We start from the raw sequence: 18,900 nt of genomic DNA on the forward strand, positions 1-18,900 counted from the left end.
TTAATGCATTTAATTTTCTGTTATTTGAAATAAATGCCTTAAAGTGACTTCAAAAAATTATCTTCATAGCTGTTTTTGTTTTCTTTTTTTGCTTTGTTTTAGTATCTATTTGCCATATAAATGACCTTACAAACACTGCCATGTAACTGCTCAATAAGCTGCAGCAGGCAGCTGCTCTCTCTGCTTGGCCTGATTACAGCAGCATTTTTCCCTGGAGGGCAATCTGTGACATGTCTGAGTAAGCCAAGAATTAGCCAAGTGTGACAGCTGGAATTGGCTTCTGTGCAGCTGGTTCTTTGTACTTTCTGTCTTCACGGGGCAATAGCTTCAGAGCAGCAGTGTCCACTGAGCTCCATAGATTTACCTTGGCTTTTAAAGTCCATCTCTTGCAGGAGCTGCCAGTGGCCATCCAGTGGCTCCTGGAAGCTCAGGTTATGTGTGGTGCAGAAAGTATATTCCAAAGGTAGTGGAAGCTGTAAATCACACCAAAGCAGTGGCAGAATTACAACTCACATACCTGTGGATAAAGACTCCCTTAACCGGCATTTGATCATCCCCGGCCATACCTCCCTGATAAACATGGAATCACAGAATGGTTTGGGTTGGAGGGGACCTTAAATATCATCTAGTTCCAGTGCCCTGCCATGGGCAGGGATGCTTTCTACTATCCCAGGTTGCTCCAAGCACCATCCAGCCTGGCCTTGGACACTTCCAGGGATGGGGCAGCCACAGCTGCTCTGGGCAATCTGTGCCAGTGACTCACCACCCTCACAGTAAAAGCTTCCTCTATGCCAGTGGCCTAAGGGACACTGTAGGGTTTCACTGCCAGGGCTGGTCACCCCATTTTTAAGTGTCTGGCTTATTAAATCCTATAAGGAACCCTCCTTCACACCAGAGCCAGAGACATGGTTTCAGGTGCTGGAAGAAATTTATGTAGTCTCTGGAAGCCTAGAAAAGCAAGTTTAAGTGGGGATGTGAGCTAAATATATGCACAGAAAGACCCTTGGTTGGTATCATTGGGGAGAACACACATCTGAAGAAGTTAAATTAGGAGAGGAAGAACTTGACATGCACCTGCTGTTACAGTTTCCTTGCCTGTTCTCCTATGAAACCACACATTTCCCTCCACAGCCAGGAGTCCTTCCTGCAACAGGCTGACGTGCCTTCTGCAAAATGTTTTCTTCTTTGTGGCTATGACTGCTGGCTGAGAAGAGGCAGGGGGTTTCTAAATTGCTTTCTTTGAACATTAGAGGAAGTCTCAGTCATTGCACTGGTGTTTTGTCCCCCGTTGCATGATAGAGTGGGGGTAGGCAGAACAAAAACTGCAAGTAGGAAAGGTTTTACCAGCATGGAAAAGTCTGTCTTTGATCTGAAAATGAAGATTCTTAGGAAGTGTTCAAATAGGATGGATTGTCTCCTTCTTAATGTCCACTAGAATGACTCACCCCCAGAATACTGCAGAAGCCCTCCAAGTTTTTCTGAAGGGCAGGAAATGCCACAGACTGCTAGCTAGCTCTGTTTTTCACTTTGTTTTGCACTACAGATGTTTCTGTGCCAACAAAGGAAAAGATTCTGTGTGAAAAACTTCAGGTCCATTGGCATGACTAGAGCTGTCATTTTAGTTGTCTTCTCCTTTTCACACTTTCTCATGAGGTGTTCCCCCCTTAGTTTTTAGACCACAAAGGCTTCTGGTGTGACTTCATGCACCAGCAGCACCGCAGTGATAATGAGGGAAGGGTTTCCACTGTGACGGACAGGATACGCTGCCTATTTACAAAACCTGTTACCAAAACACACGGAGGGAAGAAATAACTTGTTTTTGGCTGATGTTAAGGGGAAAATCAGTGGTGCTGGTTACATTTTGACAGAACTTAGGTGCATTTTGACCTGTTTGCCATCTCAATTCTCATATTTTCCATCCTAATAGAAATACTGACGTAATTTTGTATATCTAGCTTTTAACATTAAACTGAAGCAAAAATTTTACATCTTGAATGTTCTCTGCACTATACTCACTTTCTCTTATAATGCTCTGCTTCAGCTCACTATAAGTGAGTCTCACTGAACTGCCAGGCTACTTTTGCTGCCACAAGTATTTCCCTGAGATTGTGTCAAGATCTACTGGTAATGGTAGAAAATAAAAAAAAAGAGATCCTCTACAAGCAGAGACAGAAATAGAAAATTAAATAGGAAACTGGCTAAAATAAGGCAGTCATCCATGCTAGGAAAAAAAGAAAAGGGTATTCTTGAGGGAAGAGACACTTCTGATGTTGACTTGGTATTTTGCCTTTCCACAGCTTAAATTCTGTTTCAAGATTGCTGAGAACGGATATTTGTGTGCTGACTGGTCGTGACTGCTCTGAGTCCTTGCTCTAATGGGACACAGACTGCAGGCAGCATCCCTCCTCCCCAGCAGCATGAGGGTGCTCTTGGCTGTGTCATGGCAGGGTATTCAAAGAGCTCAGGAAGGACTTCCTACACTGAGCTTCTGAAGCCATGGCAGCTTGGGCTGTGGAGCTGAAAAGATGAGAGGAAGGAGGAATAATTGGGGTATTTCTGAATGCAAGCCCCTGGCCAGACTGAGTATCATGCCCAGCACAATGACATCTCCTTCCAGAGGCAGTGCTAACACACATGAACTTGTCCCAGCTGGTCCCACCTGCCAGTGCCATGATGCTGGAGGACAGAGATGCCCATGGCAGGCCCACTGTGGAGTGGGATGCTGCTTTACATGCCCACTCCTACCCCCACTAAACAACTAGACAGCTGCACTGTCTCCTGAAATTGTCTCCATCGACGGAGCTCAATGCCTAGATGGCTGCATGATGCAATGATGCCTCTTGCATTCTTTGAAGATGTGGATTTAATCAGGAAACTGCCTTAGCTTACACACATCAGCTAAGCTACTCTTGGCAAGAGTGCTCTGCAGTGTAAGTAGAGGCCCCAGTAGAGAAATTAATAATGAAATTAATTTAAAGAGTTCAAAAAAATAGCATTTTCTGCAACACAGAGAGGGAATGAAATACTACATTCCTTAAAGAACTGGTGTATCTCATCTTGCTCCCTCCTTTGAAAGTAGGAGAAAAATCAAGAAGCAGTCAACACAGCTGGGCTTTTCTTTTTGTTTACTTGGAAAACTTATTTTAACCATCAACTTTAGCAAATTTTGGCAGTTACAAACCTGTACACTTTTTTTTGTTGTTTTGTTTTTATAGCAAAAGAACACAAGACAATACTGCCAACAGCAATTTATGAAGGAACAATTAGTTTTCAGATGAAGAACTATACCCACTCAAAGTGATAAACCTTCCCTTTTGCATAAGGTTGAATTTGTTGTCATTGGAAAAATGACATTTCTTAATACCTACTTGAAATGGAATAAAAATCATATCTCTAGGTTTTTTGTGCAAAACACATTCATTTAAAAAAGTCAATAAAAAAATCTTCTTAAAACCAGAAAGAAGTTAAACAAAAAGAGCTTTGAACCCAAAGGAAAGTTACAATACACTTTGAAATGATTAAAAAGTTTTCAGATCTAAAATGTTTTTGTTTTTTCTATTATCTTAGAAGTTTAAACCAACTTTGATGACTCTTTAGAATTATATAAAACAAACAAACAAAAGAAATTAAAGCAACCTGATTGGCATCAAATATCTACAAAAGCCTGGTAATTTGAAACCATTATATACATTATTTTATAAACTTCTTTTTAAACACCAAAACATACATCTTTTACAAACCAGCCTGCTTGAGACAGGTAAAATTTACAAGACAATCTTTTCCAATACAGTGCTTTAAAGAGAACTGCTTTCACTCCTAAACATCTTTGTCATCTCCTGAAAAGCGGCAGTATGGGCTCATTGCATTGCTGATTAATAGTGTTTCAGGTATTCCTATGACAAAAGAATGCTACAGTTCTGAGGGCTCCAATCTCTTTCTACAGTTCAAGTGCACTCTTAACACTGGTAAAGATTACTTATGGCCTTTGTGTAATACGACGTATTTGCAATTATTGCTTTTCATTATTACATAAAGAAACGAATTTAATTCCATTTCCTCCCCATCCGCCCATCCCTTGGATGATGCAGCTAATTTACTAACTGAATGGCCCTTCTGATAATGGAGATGTTAAATGTGAAGTTCATGAAATACAGGCTAAAAACCATAGGAAATGGGCAACGGTCTAAATTTCTAAGGCTCAAATCACATTTTGGTGTATTGAGAGAAGCAGAGATGCAAACAGGCAAAAAAGCACAGTTTTTACCACATGGTAAATGATGGTAAACCATCAGGGAATGAAGCTCAAGACATAACTCTCTTGTTGGAAACCAATGAAATGCCCATTATTACTGAGTGAATAGCTCCGAACATTACCTAAAAAGCACACATGCATTTTCATACTGGTTCTGAAGAGCTGGCTTCCTCCATTATTAAGGATGCTTCCTTTTCAAATGAAGCTTAGCAGAACTGGTCCAGGGCACCTTCAACTCCCTCTCCCATGACTGCAGTTACTATTGACTGTAAGGATATACTTACTCCAGCATCCATTTAGCTTTTTCAGGAGCTCGATGAGGAGTAAAGTGAGTTCTTAGCCATTTGTCCTGTTGAGCCCACATTTTTCTTTATGATGGAATTTATAGGAGACAAGAGCCACAACTTTTATGTCGTATTCTCAAAATGTCTCTGCCTGGCTCACAGAGACACCAGGCTGCTGCCTTCCCACTGATCAGCATTTCCTGACATGCTTTTATTCACTGTGCTGCAGCAACACTGAGTTTCTGACTAGACAGGGTACCGATACATCAAGGCTCTCACTATTTCAGACTGCACTAGAGAATCTAGAGAATGGGAGAAAAAATTCCAAAGACCAAAATTTAAGTTCTTTGTGGGACATGTAGAGGTGAAGACCCTGCTTGACAGATGGAGCACATAACCTCCAGGTTGAGGAAGACAGTGGCAGTGAGAGGCCTGTGACTCCTTCCAGCCTTTTACTGGAATTATATGTAAAAGATACCCATGGGATAGTTTGGGATCAAACATGTCACTGAGCTTAAGGAAAACAGCTTGATTGACAGGAAATCACAGTTCTGTAGTGAATCTCTGCATTCCAAAGTCCTCCTGGTTGCCTTCATATGCTGTATCCTGTAGGAGGGTCCTAGAGGAAGGCAACTTTATGGTGGTCTTCTAGTGGGGTTGTCCATTTTCTCCCATGGGAGGGAAGTGATTCTACAGCTCCATGGTGTCATATTTGGCCCTTTATTCCACTTTAAGATACTGGTCAAGAACAGCAATGACATCCAGTATCTATAATTTTGTGGGGGGTTTTCCCCCCCTTTTTTTTTTTGTTTATAATACAAAGGCAAAGTAATTAACATACTTAAGAATGGTACATAAGCCAAATTTTTCCTTTTGCACAAGGCCACCTAATGTGGTATCGGCAGAATAAATCATATAGTCACTGTAAGGCTCTTTCCACTGCCAGCATTATTTAAAAGGCCAGCACTGTGCATAACATTCTCAACTTGATCAAAACACAGAGAACATGCACCCTTTTACTTGGACTCATGCACCCTTTTACTTGGACTCATACACCCCTGGCAAAGTTCGTGATTTCTTATATAAATGTGTATTTGCATTTTAACAACTTGCTTTTTTCCTCTTGCTGCTTCTTTCCAAAAAGCAAAAAATCTTGATCCTAAGTTATAAGCCAGTGATACTTCAAAGTACTTAATTAAGCCTATGAAATAATCTGCTACAGATTATTCTGGGAGAAAATATTGTGTAGTGGAGCCATCTACAGGGATGTAGTCTGAAATACAGACACAGAGGATAAGAAGAGATGTGCAGGGTAGCTCTTGTAGAACCAGGGACCTGACAGCAGCAGTGATACAAAAATCAGCATATGGCAGAAAAAGGAAATATATATTGGAAGTGCTAATATGAACAGTAATTTTTACGTTATGTTATGAATGTGTTCTTATGTTCCATATTAGAAGATTTTGACTTGTTTGTGCAGACCAGTCATTAAAAAGAAAATAAAATTGCTTGGTTTAACAAGAGATGTTAACACGAAAATCATACTCCCTAAGAGGTATTTCACCTTTTGATCTGCATTTGGGTTTTATCATTATCAAAAAGAGCCTGAACAAAATCAGAAAGGCCACAGAAGTACCAATATTCACAGAGGGGAATCTGAAGATGGATTTGGAGGAGAGGAGATATTGAGGTATAGAAATCATGAATAGGACAGAGAAGGCTGAACGGGTGATCCTTGGCACCTTCCCAACAGTACTTTAATAAGTAGGCATTCAGTGAAATGAAATGGCAACAACATCAAACAGAAAAAGTACTATACATTGTATTTATGCATATTTTACTATTAAAACTCACTACCAACAATATATTACTGAGGCAACAAGCTTGGTAAGAAACATTAATATTTTTTTTTTTTTGTATGGCGATCACTAGGCTCCCATCGTGCTGCCCCTCATGACACCTTTGATATGTCCCAGTAAAGGTTTGATATCGGTGTCTCAGGCTTATGCAAGAACTTTCACTACAGAAGACAGGTGACAAGTACACCTAATAACTAGCTGGGGGCTTGAACAGAATTAATTGCGTAAAGAATGGATAAAAATGTCTCAAACCAAAACTGAGTAGGAGCAAACCTCATGTAAACTGCAGGCCGATGCTAAGAAAGCATCACATTCTCAGAAGTTCATACAAGCTTTAAAAGTGCAGCTAAATTTGCAGAATTGCTTTGCCAACTCTGATGCTCCTAACTCTTGAAGAGACATCAATCTAATTGCATTTCCTTTCCTGTAATACAGACTTCATGAACAATACAAGTTATCCTCTATCTGTGCCTCTAGGCTTGCCAAACCATTTTATGGCCTTCTGGCAAATCCCTCAGTTCCTTGCAATCACAACACAAATTTACGTATTTTTTTCTTCTTAAAAACACAGGAATAATATCAGGGGAAAGGGTTTGAAACGCACCATGAGCACATTCAGAATATATCACTGTTACAGAAGCATGTTTACTTTGAGAAGACCAAGTGACATTCATAAATTCAATGGACAGGACCTATTTGCAGACAAGTGCTTGATAATACTTGTATGTGCAGTACATTCTTTCCAGAAGTTCACTCATTTTATTCACATACCTGCATAATGAGCTGTTTTCTACTGAAGAACTGCCGCACTGTCCCAAATAAAACATCCACACTGATCTTTCACAGCTATATGAGCTACTGGAGGGAAGCAGCAACACACTGTATTTACTCCCAAGAATTCTAGAAATCCTGTTTTATTAAAAGTGTTACAAGCTGCAATTATTTAAATTACATTCTACTAGTAATTTCTTTGTGTTGGGGAAAATTTTTGAATAAACTCTTTCTGCATGTCAAGAAATGGCCCACAATTTAATTTTGTGTGAAACTCATGTCAGTCAAGAACATGCCCTGGCACACAACTGCTGAAACTATCCAATTAAGGTGACTGACCAAGGGACAGGACACGGAAAGCAGCACAGGAAGCCGGCTAATGATTCTGTTCATTTATCACAATGATTTAGGTATTCAATAGCTTATCTGAATGACAGAATTATGACATGGAAGAAATGGATGAAAACCCAACAGTAACGCAGGCTTTTGGGCTCACATTCACTGGTAAGGTACACAGATGCTGTAAAATGCAGTGGTAAAAACATACTCAGAGCACGAAGAAAAAGGCGTGTATATCTGCTTTCATACATTGAGTGAAAATCCCGTATTTCCCGATTGCACTTGACTGCTCTGACCAAATTAATGTGAATTACCATTAACTCAAATCAGGCTGAGGGAAGCATAAAAGCATACAGATGCCATGGTTTCCTTGATTCTACAACAATATTCTTATGTCTGCAAACAACCTTTGGATGTACTCAAATCCTACAAAATCATGCATCCAGTGTAAAATCTAGCAATAGATCTTTGGCCACAGACCATTCATGCAGTTCCGCTGACTGAGTCAGTCTACAGCAGCTGAGAACTCATCCCGTGAACTCTAGGGATGGACATTTGCCAAAGGATGTTAAACTAATGATGTGAGGTTACAGCAGCCTTATACGTAACTTAATTGCAACTGATTTTACTGCAGTAACTGCAGCATGAGGACTTCTGTTAAATAGCTGATTGCCCCAGCAAGAAATTTCCAAAAAACTATCAGCTGCGTAGCTGCTGTGTACCGCCCCTGGGTTCCTCATGAGATCCATGCTCATGTTGTACACATGTTAAGAGAGGCTGTGCATACACAGCTGGGGCAAAACCAGGCCACTCCTGAGCCAAACTCTTGACATTTTGAGAGGACATCATGGGCAGATCTATGCACATGCATCTGACGTAAGATTTAAAAAATGAGAACCAAAGTAAGCCAATTTGGAGTAAATACAAACTGTATGGATGTGTGTTACTCTACACAAAATAGAATGAAATTCTGTGTATTAAACAAAAGGATAGATAAATATTTATGGACAAATAATTGGTCACTTGTCTTTGATAGGTCAATTCACAGATTGCTTTTTTTTAGCCATCTGACATGTTGTATGCAGCAGCCCCAGCGATCAATTGCTTTCACTCTTTGCTGACGTAAGATTTCATGCAACACTACATCCTAGAATGATCCATACCCATTCCTTAATACTGTGGGGACATCATAACACTGTAACACTTTTAATAACACAATGCCGAAAAAACCCCCAAAACAACCCAACTTTGTGAGAGAGAAAGAAATTATTAGTTATTTTCCCCCCTGCCTCAAAAGCTGAGTTTTACTCTTGGTAATAAATAGAATGTACACACTCTCCAGATTGTCTATAAAAATTTTGTGATCTATAATACTTAACACAATTGGTCTCTTCGTGTCTGCACATACAGTATCATTTCTGAACAAGTTAATAATGGGTTATACTGTACTTTTCTTTGCCCAATATATATATAGACACACCTTCAGCAAAATTTCTTCTCAATATTTATACTATTAATTGGACCAAATGACAAAATTAAAAAAAGAAGAGGAGGAGGAAGAAGAAAGGAGCTTCCTTTACACTTGTGTCTGGTGCTGGGTCTCCACAAATGGAATGTGAACATTTTCTAGGCTGAGTTCCTCCACGCTTTCAAAGTCACTCATGGCTACTTCGGAGTCATCAAAGCCGCAGCCGGCCGAGACGTCAGAGGAGGAGGCGTTGAGAGAGTTGTGCAAAGATAAGGGCATCTTACCTGCACTAACATTTTCTGTGTTCTGGCTTGGGCCAACAGCAAAAGTACTAAATTCGTTCCCAGTCTGAGATCCTGTGGTGTCCGTCTCATTGGGGAACTGGTGGGGAGGGAGGTATTGGCTTGGGTGGAAGTGTGGCCGTCTCCTGCAGTCAGGACTGAGAGTACTTGCCATTGAGACAGGCTGCGAGGGTGGGAGGGTTTCATATTGGTCTGGGTAATCCTCTGGAAGAGGAGGTGGTAACTGGTCCTGGCTCAAAAACTCCTCTTCGTGAGGGGGAGGGTAGTCGCTGTCGATGTCGTAGCCACCAAGGTAGTAATCTGTTTCCAGCTCCCTGGTACTGCCGTGATGAGCCGAGCCTCCATCTGTCGTCTCAAAATTGGGCACTTCCTCAATGTCGGACAAGCGAGCGCTGGGCATCCAGTCAGAGGTATCCCAATGATACGCTGCAGCAGGGAAGAGAACCACAGTGCTCTGTTAGGATGAGACCACAGAGGAGAGGAGCGTCCTGCATGCACTCGCCTGAGTCCTCACAGCACATTCAAATCACAGCATGCGCCACAGGCCACGGACACGGGTCAGCCATGCTCTGACCAGAGGGGTAGAGGAGGAGAATAAACTGCATTATGATGCTAATGCAAACAAGCAAAGAAACAAAACATGGCCACTCTCAGGCATTTTTCTTTTTAAGATGCTACTGCGTTGTATTAGAAACTATGAGTCCAAGAAATCAAAATGTCTGAATTACTGCTTTGCAGTTATTTGAAAAATATCTTTACATGCAGTCAGCATGCTTATGGAATCTTATCTCCCCTTCCACATCCAATGACTTCAAGAAAGGAAGTGTGCAAGCAAAAAATCTGATTGACTGAAAACTGAATTTTGAAACAAAAAAGGTGGCTGACCATTTTCATGCATCTTTTGAACCCAACAAAATTCAAACAAAAGAGTACATGTGAAGCAGTTCAAGAAAAAAACCAAATAGATCAAGTCAGAGCTCTGCCCACCCCGGCCCACAGGCAGAAGGTGTCCCAGAAAAATCACCTCTGTTGTAGTTCTGTCCTTGATCCATAACAGACACTGTCAGATACAAAGTGAAAAGCAAAAACTGGTAACTCGGAGCTTGTCACCAGCATTGTATTACATGTGAAAATACAAAACTCTGCATGCATATTTCTAAAGTACAGCTGCCATGGTGTCATTTTAGTAGGATTTTTAATTAATCTTTATTTTAACAAACAAGATAAGCTTGCCTGTCAAATACAGACAAATACATAAACGTTTATGTCGTGTATTATATTCCTTTTCTATCATATCTTAATTATTTACCCTCACTGAACAGATACAGAATTACATTAGAGCTGTAATTCTTAATACAAAAAAGGGCTATCCACCATCGACATGGCTTATAATTGCAAAGTACATTTTTTCTCTCACTTGTTCACTTTGAAACAGAAAAATAAGAATCTACCATTCTCAGGGCCGGTTCAAACAAATCTGGGCCCACCTGGGCTCAGATACCATGGTGATGGGCACGGTATAAGAACCTGAATAGAATAGAATACAAAGCCATTTAATGGGGCTATCAGCTACAATGCTCCAGAACCCCACACCCACCTCCCACCTGCACTGCCATGCTAGCTGGTGGGGAGGGAGGCATTCCAGTATGGAGAGGGTGCAGGGGTGGGGGAGAGAGCAAGGAAAGAGGTTTTATGTGAGACAAGAGCAGGGAATAAGCTGCAGCGTTTTCTAGATGGATATGCTCTTGTTCAGCCACATGTTACTGGGCTTCATGCAAGAAGTCATCGGGCAAAGTCTCTGGATGACATTGCTGGAGGAGGTCTGGAAGTAGAATCAGGCCTTTATGGCATCACAGCTTGTAACCTCTGTGGCTCAGACAGAGGTGAGGGCAGAGAAGACTCCTCCAGACCTTCATCTGCTAAGACCACACCTGCCCTTGCTCATCAGCATATGGTTCATGTGGTGATGCTGATTACTTCCTTAGCTCAATAGCCAGGCAGGAGTTCTCCACCTGCTCTGCCATGTCCTGGAGTGAGGAGGGCTGGGGCTACTACAGGTTTAGCAGCAATGTCTGAACCGGCCCTAACCTCTCTTCTGCACCTCTCTCTTCTTTGTACAGTGGATTTTGCTGTATTAGGTCAGTGCACTGCACCTGACATGTGTCAGGGCTCTCTGAGCTGTGAGGATCAGGATCCAGGAGAACCTCACTAATTTGCTGACTTGCACAACCCAGGGCAGGTCCCCAGGTCAGGAGCCCCATCCTCCCATGACACTCCCATGGCAGAGATTCTGCCTGGAGCTCCAGTGTGGAGCTATTCACCACTTCCACCAGCTCTGCTGCAGAGCAGGCAAGAATCCTAAGTTTCATACAAGAAATGGGGAAGTGGGCAAAGCATTTTCAGTGACAGTTAAAACTGCTGGCAGACTGGCTTTTTCTGACCTGTAAAGGATGATAATGAGCCAGTGTGTTTGCTTGAGCTTTCCCTTAGGAAGGCAAGGTCATTTGCAGTGCCTGTGGTTTCTTTTCAAGGTTATTTTTTATTTTTATTTTTTGAATGGTATTTTCTTTTGAATTAACCTTGGCTAATTAAACTTTTTTTTTTTTTTTTTGAAAGTGAGAAGAATGGCACTCTTACACTTCAGGAAATCAATAAATGTACTATGAACAAATACTCAAGTGGCATCACTAGCTAGGATAGAAGTGTTTTACACTTCTTGTAGAAGTGTTTTACAAAATTACCGTGACACTGGCTCAGGAAAAAAAATCAGTAATTTCACAAAAATAATTTACTTTATCATCTTTATGTATTATGCAGACTAGGTTATAGCTGAAATATGCAAAATCTGTCTTAAATTTGCTAAGGACAGATGAAGTTTTTGACTTGTGGATAACCTGAGTTGATGCTGAGTTGACATTTGCCCAAGGGTAGGAAAAATGTTATAAAATAAATAAAAGTAATGTTTATCTATGATAACAAGACATTTCCTCAGTGCTTTATGGAAAAAAAGAAAATAGTGATATCCCCGCATTACAGGTTCACTTATAACATGATATGCCTGAGGTTACCCAGGAGGTCAGTGGAAGAGGTGAGTGTTGGGTCCTTGGAGCACACTGCCATGCTCTGTTGAATGAGCACCCCAATGCCATGGGAGAGCCACGGCCTCTGTGGAGCTGTGCCCACACATCACTGTTTGGCAGGGTTTCCTGGGAGAAACCAGCCACCAGCCAACCACCACTGTGCTCCTCTCCGTGTGATACCACTGGAGTTCATAACCCAGCTCTGCTGCAGCTTGGGACACTTTACAGACTTCCTGTGTCATCTTCTGTTTCCCAGTCTCTGCAGCCAGGATAATCTCAACGATATGGCTCCATTATCAGTCTATTATTTTCACTGAAGGCAATGAGAATAAAAAAGCAGAAACATTGACTTGAACAGAAGAGGGTGAAGGCTTGACACCTTTTCTACCACCTCCAGTTACCCACAGATATTTTGTGGTACATTCCTCTGGCATTTTCATGTTTGCTGGTGAACATGCTGATCTGCAAAACCCAATCCCTGCCACAGGATTGCTGGTCAGTGTAGATTAGTGAGGTTCTGCTGGAATGTTTCACAATGAAAATAGGAAGCATTGTTGTATAACAAGAAAGAAAAAAAATTTAAATACCTTCATTTTCTATAGTGTCAACTACATTGTTGACAAGCTGTATGACAGTCACTATGGAAGCTTGCAGGGGAGGGAAAGCAGAAAATAAAGGGAGGGGAAGGACAGCTTCAGGTTAGTATTTAAAACACACATCGAATGTTACCACAATAAATTCTCTCAAAAGACAGAACTGACACTGAAAAAAAAAAAAAAAAAGGCTGCTGACCAATGCATGATTTATGCAGTGGGTTGCAGGACATTTCATTTCAGATAATCCCATATATCTTCAGAGTGGTGATAAATTCCAAACCAGCATTTCCAGAAAGGCATATGGGATGATGGGTATCACCTCATAAATTCAAGCAGACTGGTCAGCTGATTCAATTAACCACAGCAGAATCTTGTCTACCTGACACTAATTTCTAATTCATTCTTGCTTAGAGGTCTCTGGAGATGGTGCCATGTGCTCCAAGGATCATTATCTTTTAGACCATCACACCATCAGAAACGGTGTTAAGCTCAATCTATTTCCTAAGAGGAATGTTTTACGTATTTACAGACTATGCTATGCCATGTAATACCTCAGGGAGGTTAAGGAGCACAGATATAATAATTAGGAGGACACATCCATGTAGCTGTGGTTCAAATTTTTACCCAGGTTTGACAGAATAGTTTCACAAATGCTTTGTGCATTCCCTGCAGGTATTCCAACAAAACATCATTTTCCCTTGAAATAATTAATATAGACTGTGCATCTGTTTAATGTGGAGGCCTATAATGGTTCTCTAGATGATCTCCATTTTGCACCACCTAATGCCCCTGCCTTTGATGAAATAAACCCCATCAAAACTGAAGGGAAAGCTCTGGATGAGTGGGCACTGGATCCCTCCCTTTGTCTTTAGTTATGAGAAAACCAGTTGCTTGGAGCAGGCTGAGAAGGGGACCAGAAGTGTGGGGCAAAATAAACTTTTTTGTTTCACACAGCCAACAGACTTAGAGGGCACAAGAAATGTGTTAACAGTGCAGACATACGTTGAATATTTTCACATCTTTGCTAAATTTTGGGCATTGCAACAGGTATGTCATCCAATTTCCTCTGTTGTAGTGAGGGCTTAGCAAAAAGAGCCTTGATAGAATCAAAAGGACCTCTATGCTGTGTCTGTCATCAGCATATTTATGCCATCAACAGCAATGGTAATTATACAAAGGAGACTTGTACTGGCTAATGCCTAATAAACATTATAGAAAAATAAGGGACTCCATGCAATTAGTGCTGCATGGCTGGGAAAAAAGATGGAGGGCAGCTATAAACTATTAGAGGAAAAAAACCTGAGAGTGAGAAACAGGTCAAAAACCAGGGCCAGCACAGTTTTCTTTGCAACTAAGGGCTGGCTCTGGTGGGAGCTGTGCAGAGCAAGTTCACAGAAAGGAGGGAACCCCACCCCACACAGCTCAGTGCAAGTCAATGCTCAAATACAGCATTGCTCAGATTTTGGATTATAAAAATTACTGCAAACTACTCACAGAAAGACTAGGGAAGCTGAGCAATTTAAATGCAAGAGAAGTAAGGTGAGACAAAAAAAAGTAGCTCCAAAATCTCATCCCATGTGAGTTTTCATAAGACAAGCCCTTGACACAGCAAGAGAAGGCTCCAAGAGCCCTGGAGAGGGTGAGTAGAGGCTGCCTTCACCTTCAATGGGATTCATCCCCGTGCTCCACTGCTGCAAGATAGGTTTCCCTAGTCAGAAGCTGCTACCCAGTTTTACAGGTCAGTGTCAGCACAGGCATTTGTACATCTCTATGACACAAGCCCTGTCCCCTCTGCCAGCCTGAGAATCCAGCAGCATTGCTCCTGGCTTTGGAGGAAGGGGTTTGGAGAAGGTGCCACTATCCTGTCTCATCAAAGAGCGTGGATGCTTAACTGCGTTTGTTGTGGTTTCACTGACAACCTTCTAACCTTCGCAGGTATGTGAAGTACAAAGAATTAAAATGACAGGAAGAGCAAGGATTTATGGCTTTAGGAGGCATATCCATTAGCCCTAGAGTACAGGCATGTGACTTATGTGCTTACTTATGCCTGGCTTTGCCCTTTAGGCTCTTTCACTGCAAACCTTCCCTGCTGCTTCAAGCAAATCAGAGCGTGTGGTCTTGCATCGATCTCTGTAAATGATTCAGATGATTTAAGTTTCTTCCCTCGTTCTCCCTGAAGATATAGATTTGTTTGAACCCTGAAGTAGAAATGTTATCTCTAAAGGCCATATTTTAAATGCAGCTTTCACAAAAAATGAGTAGGCACAGAAGGTCCAATCCAGCTTCTGTGGGTACTGTGTCACTGATTTCAGTGGGAAGAGGATTAGGAGTTTGAAACATCTAATTAGAATTTGGGAGATATAAAAAGTAACAATGTACAGTAAACAATCACTTAAATAATTATTCCAAAGATAACTATAATATAAATATATATCATTAAAATAATACTTATCCTAAAAAAAGGCTAAAGGGGTTTTTTGGTGCAGGGGCAGAAAAGCATTGAGAAGCCTGACAAAAACAATTGTAATGCTTCAGCCACAGCAGCCCAAAAGGAACTGCAAGTGTACTTTGCTATCAGTGCTTTTTCCAACATTTCAGAGTTCCTAGAGAATAGCTGCATGACATGACTGAGGAACTGAGTCTAGAGACAGTTCATTAACTGGTGGCTGAGGAAACCAAGTACGATTTCTTTGTGCTAGTCTTTTTCTGTGTGTCTGAGTAAGGCTTCCCTGACATCCACCATCCCTCCCAGCAGAAACATCTTGACTTTTCTCGGGCCCACTGCTCAACATACATGGGCTGGAGGAACAAAGGTTTGCTCTGACTTTGTGGGCCTCTTTGTGGGCTGTGTATGGCTCTGCCTGTGTCACCACTGAGATAATGACACAGGACATGAGAGAAGGCACTGAGTATGCACCAAACAAAGATTTAACGGTGCTCTCTTGTTTGCTGAGCTGTGACTGCCAGGAAGAAGCCAAGATGCTGGGGACTGGCTCATCTGCTCATTGTTGTGGCTGAGCACCAGAAGAGCTTTGTTGAGACCATGAATGAGACCTGGCAAATAGCACAGAAATCCCTTATATTTGACTGGTGCAACATGAAAGTCATGCTCTTCCAAGAAGGAAAATGACATAAATTCTACAGTTTCACTTGCAACCTATTTGTCAACTTACATCTTGGCAATGTGACTCTGCTGTATCATACCTCTAAGACACTTTAAAGCTTGGTCCTGATAAAACAGCCCCAAGCATAAAGATTTCTATTTTGTTCCTATAATTTAATAAGCAGAACACAAAGTTTGTGGGTTTGAACCCATGACTTTCTCTACTTTTGGCATCATTAAAGGGTTTCAAGATGTCAATTAAATGTTTTATAATATTAGAAAAATAAATAAATAGTTTTTTCCCCCGGCATAGTAAAGATTAAGTCATTTCTTACCATTATCATCTCCAGAATCAGACTGGAAGGAGCTGAGGGACTGTACTTCGGAGTTGCTGCCTTTATTACTTCCTGAAAAACAGGTCACTTCTTCAGCGTCATCAACCCCTTTACCTTCATTGACAGCAAAGACAAAGCAAAATGGTACTCTCTAGGTATGCACATTTATCTATTTATACCATGGACACACTTAAATCCTGCCTTCTATTACTTGAGTCAGGATAAAATTATTTCTTTCACACAGAGGACATGACCTATTCGTCAAGAAGGCAGTTGGTGAAGATACCTAGACTTCTGAAGTGTTTGAAGCCCAAAGAGTCATTCAAGTGGCTGACAACACTGTAATCAATAAAGAAACATCTGTGTTCAATATTGTCTTTTTAGATGACATTTAGTCTCAAAAGCAATGAAAATGATGACTTAAGGAATGTGGTATAAACAGCTTTTACAAGAGATTACTGTTACATTTAACTTTATTGTTAATTTCCTAATTTGAGATCCTCATTAAAGGTTCATTCAATGCTCGGTAAAGTTACCATGCATCTTGTTATTCATATCAGTGGCCCTTGGATCAGATTTTAATAGCTCCATCACTGACATATAATAGATTATGCTTCCATTTACATTGCTTTTCATCAGAGACATTCAGTCTTCACAACTCTACTATTTAGGAATGTAAGTAACTGCAACCTATGGTATAAATTCTCCTGTATTTAAGCACATATAAATAAACACATTCAACTACACATTGTATGGGCAACAATCAGGAACACAGAAAGATATCCTCCATTGTAAGCATTGAGATACCAGAGCCAATCACAAATAAAGCAGCTCAGGTGCTATCAACATGAAAGTACAGCTCTCTACCTGCCAGCTGTATGTATTTCTACCCAGCATGGCACACCTCCACATGGTGAGAGCTGATTTACTCCTGCTGAGGAGCAGGGTTTGGAGCTGATGGAGTGAGTGCTGCAGTAACGAAGCTGCACTGCTTCCCACTCTGTGACAGCTGAGATCTGTTTCCCTGGTATGGACTCACTTGTGGTGTGCAGAAATTCATACTGGCACCAAACACGTAGGAGAATAGAGAACAGAATATGTGTGGAGGCTGGCATACTGATGCTTCCAATCAGCATAACTATATTTAAAGGTTTAAAAGGTCAGACACAACACAATCCTGAAATACAGCCCAAATAAATGGAAGTTAATTAAATTTTTCACTACATGACCTTAGCCAGTGCTGCCTCGGATGAAAATGTGCCAATCAGGGCACAGGTATAAATCACAGAATCATAAACTCGGTAAGGCTGGAAAAGACCTCCAAGAATATTGAGCCCAACCTTTGACTGAACGTCACTGTGCCAACAAAATCATAGCATTAAGCACCATGTCCAATAATTTCTTGACTACTTCCAGTGGTGGTGACTTTACCACCTCCCTGCGTAGCCCTTTCCAAGGTTTGACCACTCTTTCAGAGCAAAAATTCTTCCTGATGTCCATCCTGAACCTCCCCAGGCATAGCATGATGATGTCCTCTTGAATCTGTTGCCTCTCTCTATTCCTCAGCTCCTATTGCTTTCAACTACAGGACTGGATTGTGCAGGTTTATGTGACAGCTTTGGTTACAGCCGTGTTGCAATTGGGTTGAAGATCATAGAATCATGGAACAGTTTGAGCTGGAAAGGACTTTAAAGATCATTTGGGTCCAACTTCCCTTCCATGGGCAGGGAAGCTTTCACTACACCAGGTTGCTCAGACCCCCATCCAGTATGGCCTTGAACACTTCCAGGAGTAGGACCCCCACCCCTTCTCTGAGCAACCTGTTTCAGTGCCTCACCACCCTCACAGTAAAGATTCTTCCTAATAGCTAATCTAAACCTACCCTTCTTCAGCTTAAGGCCATTCATCACTACAGGCCCTTGTGAAACGTCCCCCTCCAGCCTTCTTGCAAGCCCCCTCCCAACAGGTACTGAAAGATGCATTAGGAAAAATTCCTAATTAGAGAAAACATGTTTGATATGGTGATAAAACATGTTTGATAAAATATATGGTGAAGCAAACATCTCCCAGTCTATATGAGGTGTTCTGACTAGCAAGGCTAGACGATGTAGGGCTGTAACTCTGTCCCAGAAAACTGCTTTCTCCTGCCATGACAGAAGATGTTAAGTTTGCTGCATCTCCAGCAACTCATTCAGGAATGGACAGAGCACTGTTTTATCAGGTGAGGAGCCGTCAGAGCACAAATAGGTAAGTGTGGGGATTGAAGATTCTATGATGACTCTGATAGTGAATGCAGAGGGGAATGCAATGGCCAGAAAATGTGATCCCATATATCAAGGAGTACATGATTTTCTGCTTCACTTCACAGACACAGAAAGTAGGGAATATTAGTTCATTTCTCCCTGATGCAAAACAGGATTGCATCTTGCAGAACGTTTAAATATTTTTAACTCCCTTGGGAAACAAACAGCCTGAACCTAACAGAACTTCTATTTGAGAATTCTGCCCCAA

At 41.3% G+C, this 18,900-nt stretch overlaps 1 protein-coding gene across 1 annotated transcript in view; it reads right to left on the reverse strand.

Annotated features, from left to right (window-relative positions):
• Positions 1-3,108: 3,108 nt before the first annotated feature.
• The window catches only part of FAT3 (FAT atypical cadherin 3), a 398,795-nt gene continuing 383,003 nt past the window's right edge, over positions 3,109-18,900 (reverse strand). The window contains exons 27-30 of the mRNA XM_058828676.1: positions 16,390-16,503; positions 12,943-13,002; positions 10,300-10,335; positions 3,109-9,701 (exon numbers count right to left, since the gene is read on the reverse strand). Of these exons, the coding sequence (XP_058684659.1) occupies positions 9,082-9,701; positions 10,300-10,335; positions 12,943-13,002; positions 16,390-16,503 (830 nt within the window). The 3' untranslated portion in view covers positions 3,109-9,081. The remainder of the gene's footprint in view (positions 9,702-10,299; positions 10,336-12,942; positions 13,003-16,389; positions 16,504-18,900) is intronic.

This window comes from Poecile atricapillus, chromosome 1 (assembly GCF_030490865.1).
Source record: "Poecile atricapillus isolate bPoeAtr1 chromosome 1, bPoeAtr1.hap1, whole genome shotgun sequence".
NCBI lineage: Eukaryota > Metazoa > Chordata > Aves > Passeriformes > Paridae > Poecile > Poecile atricapillus.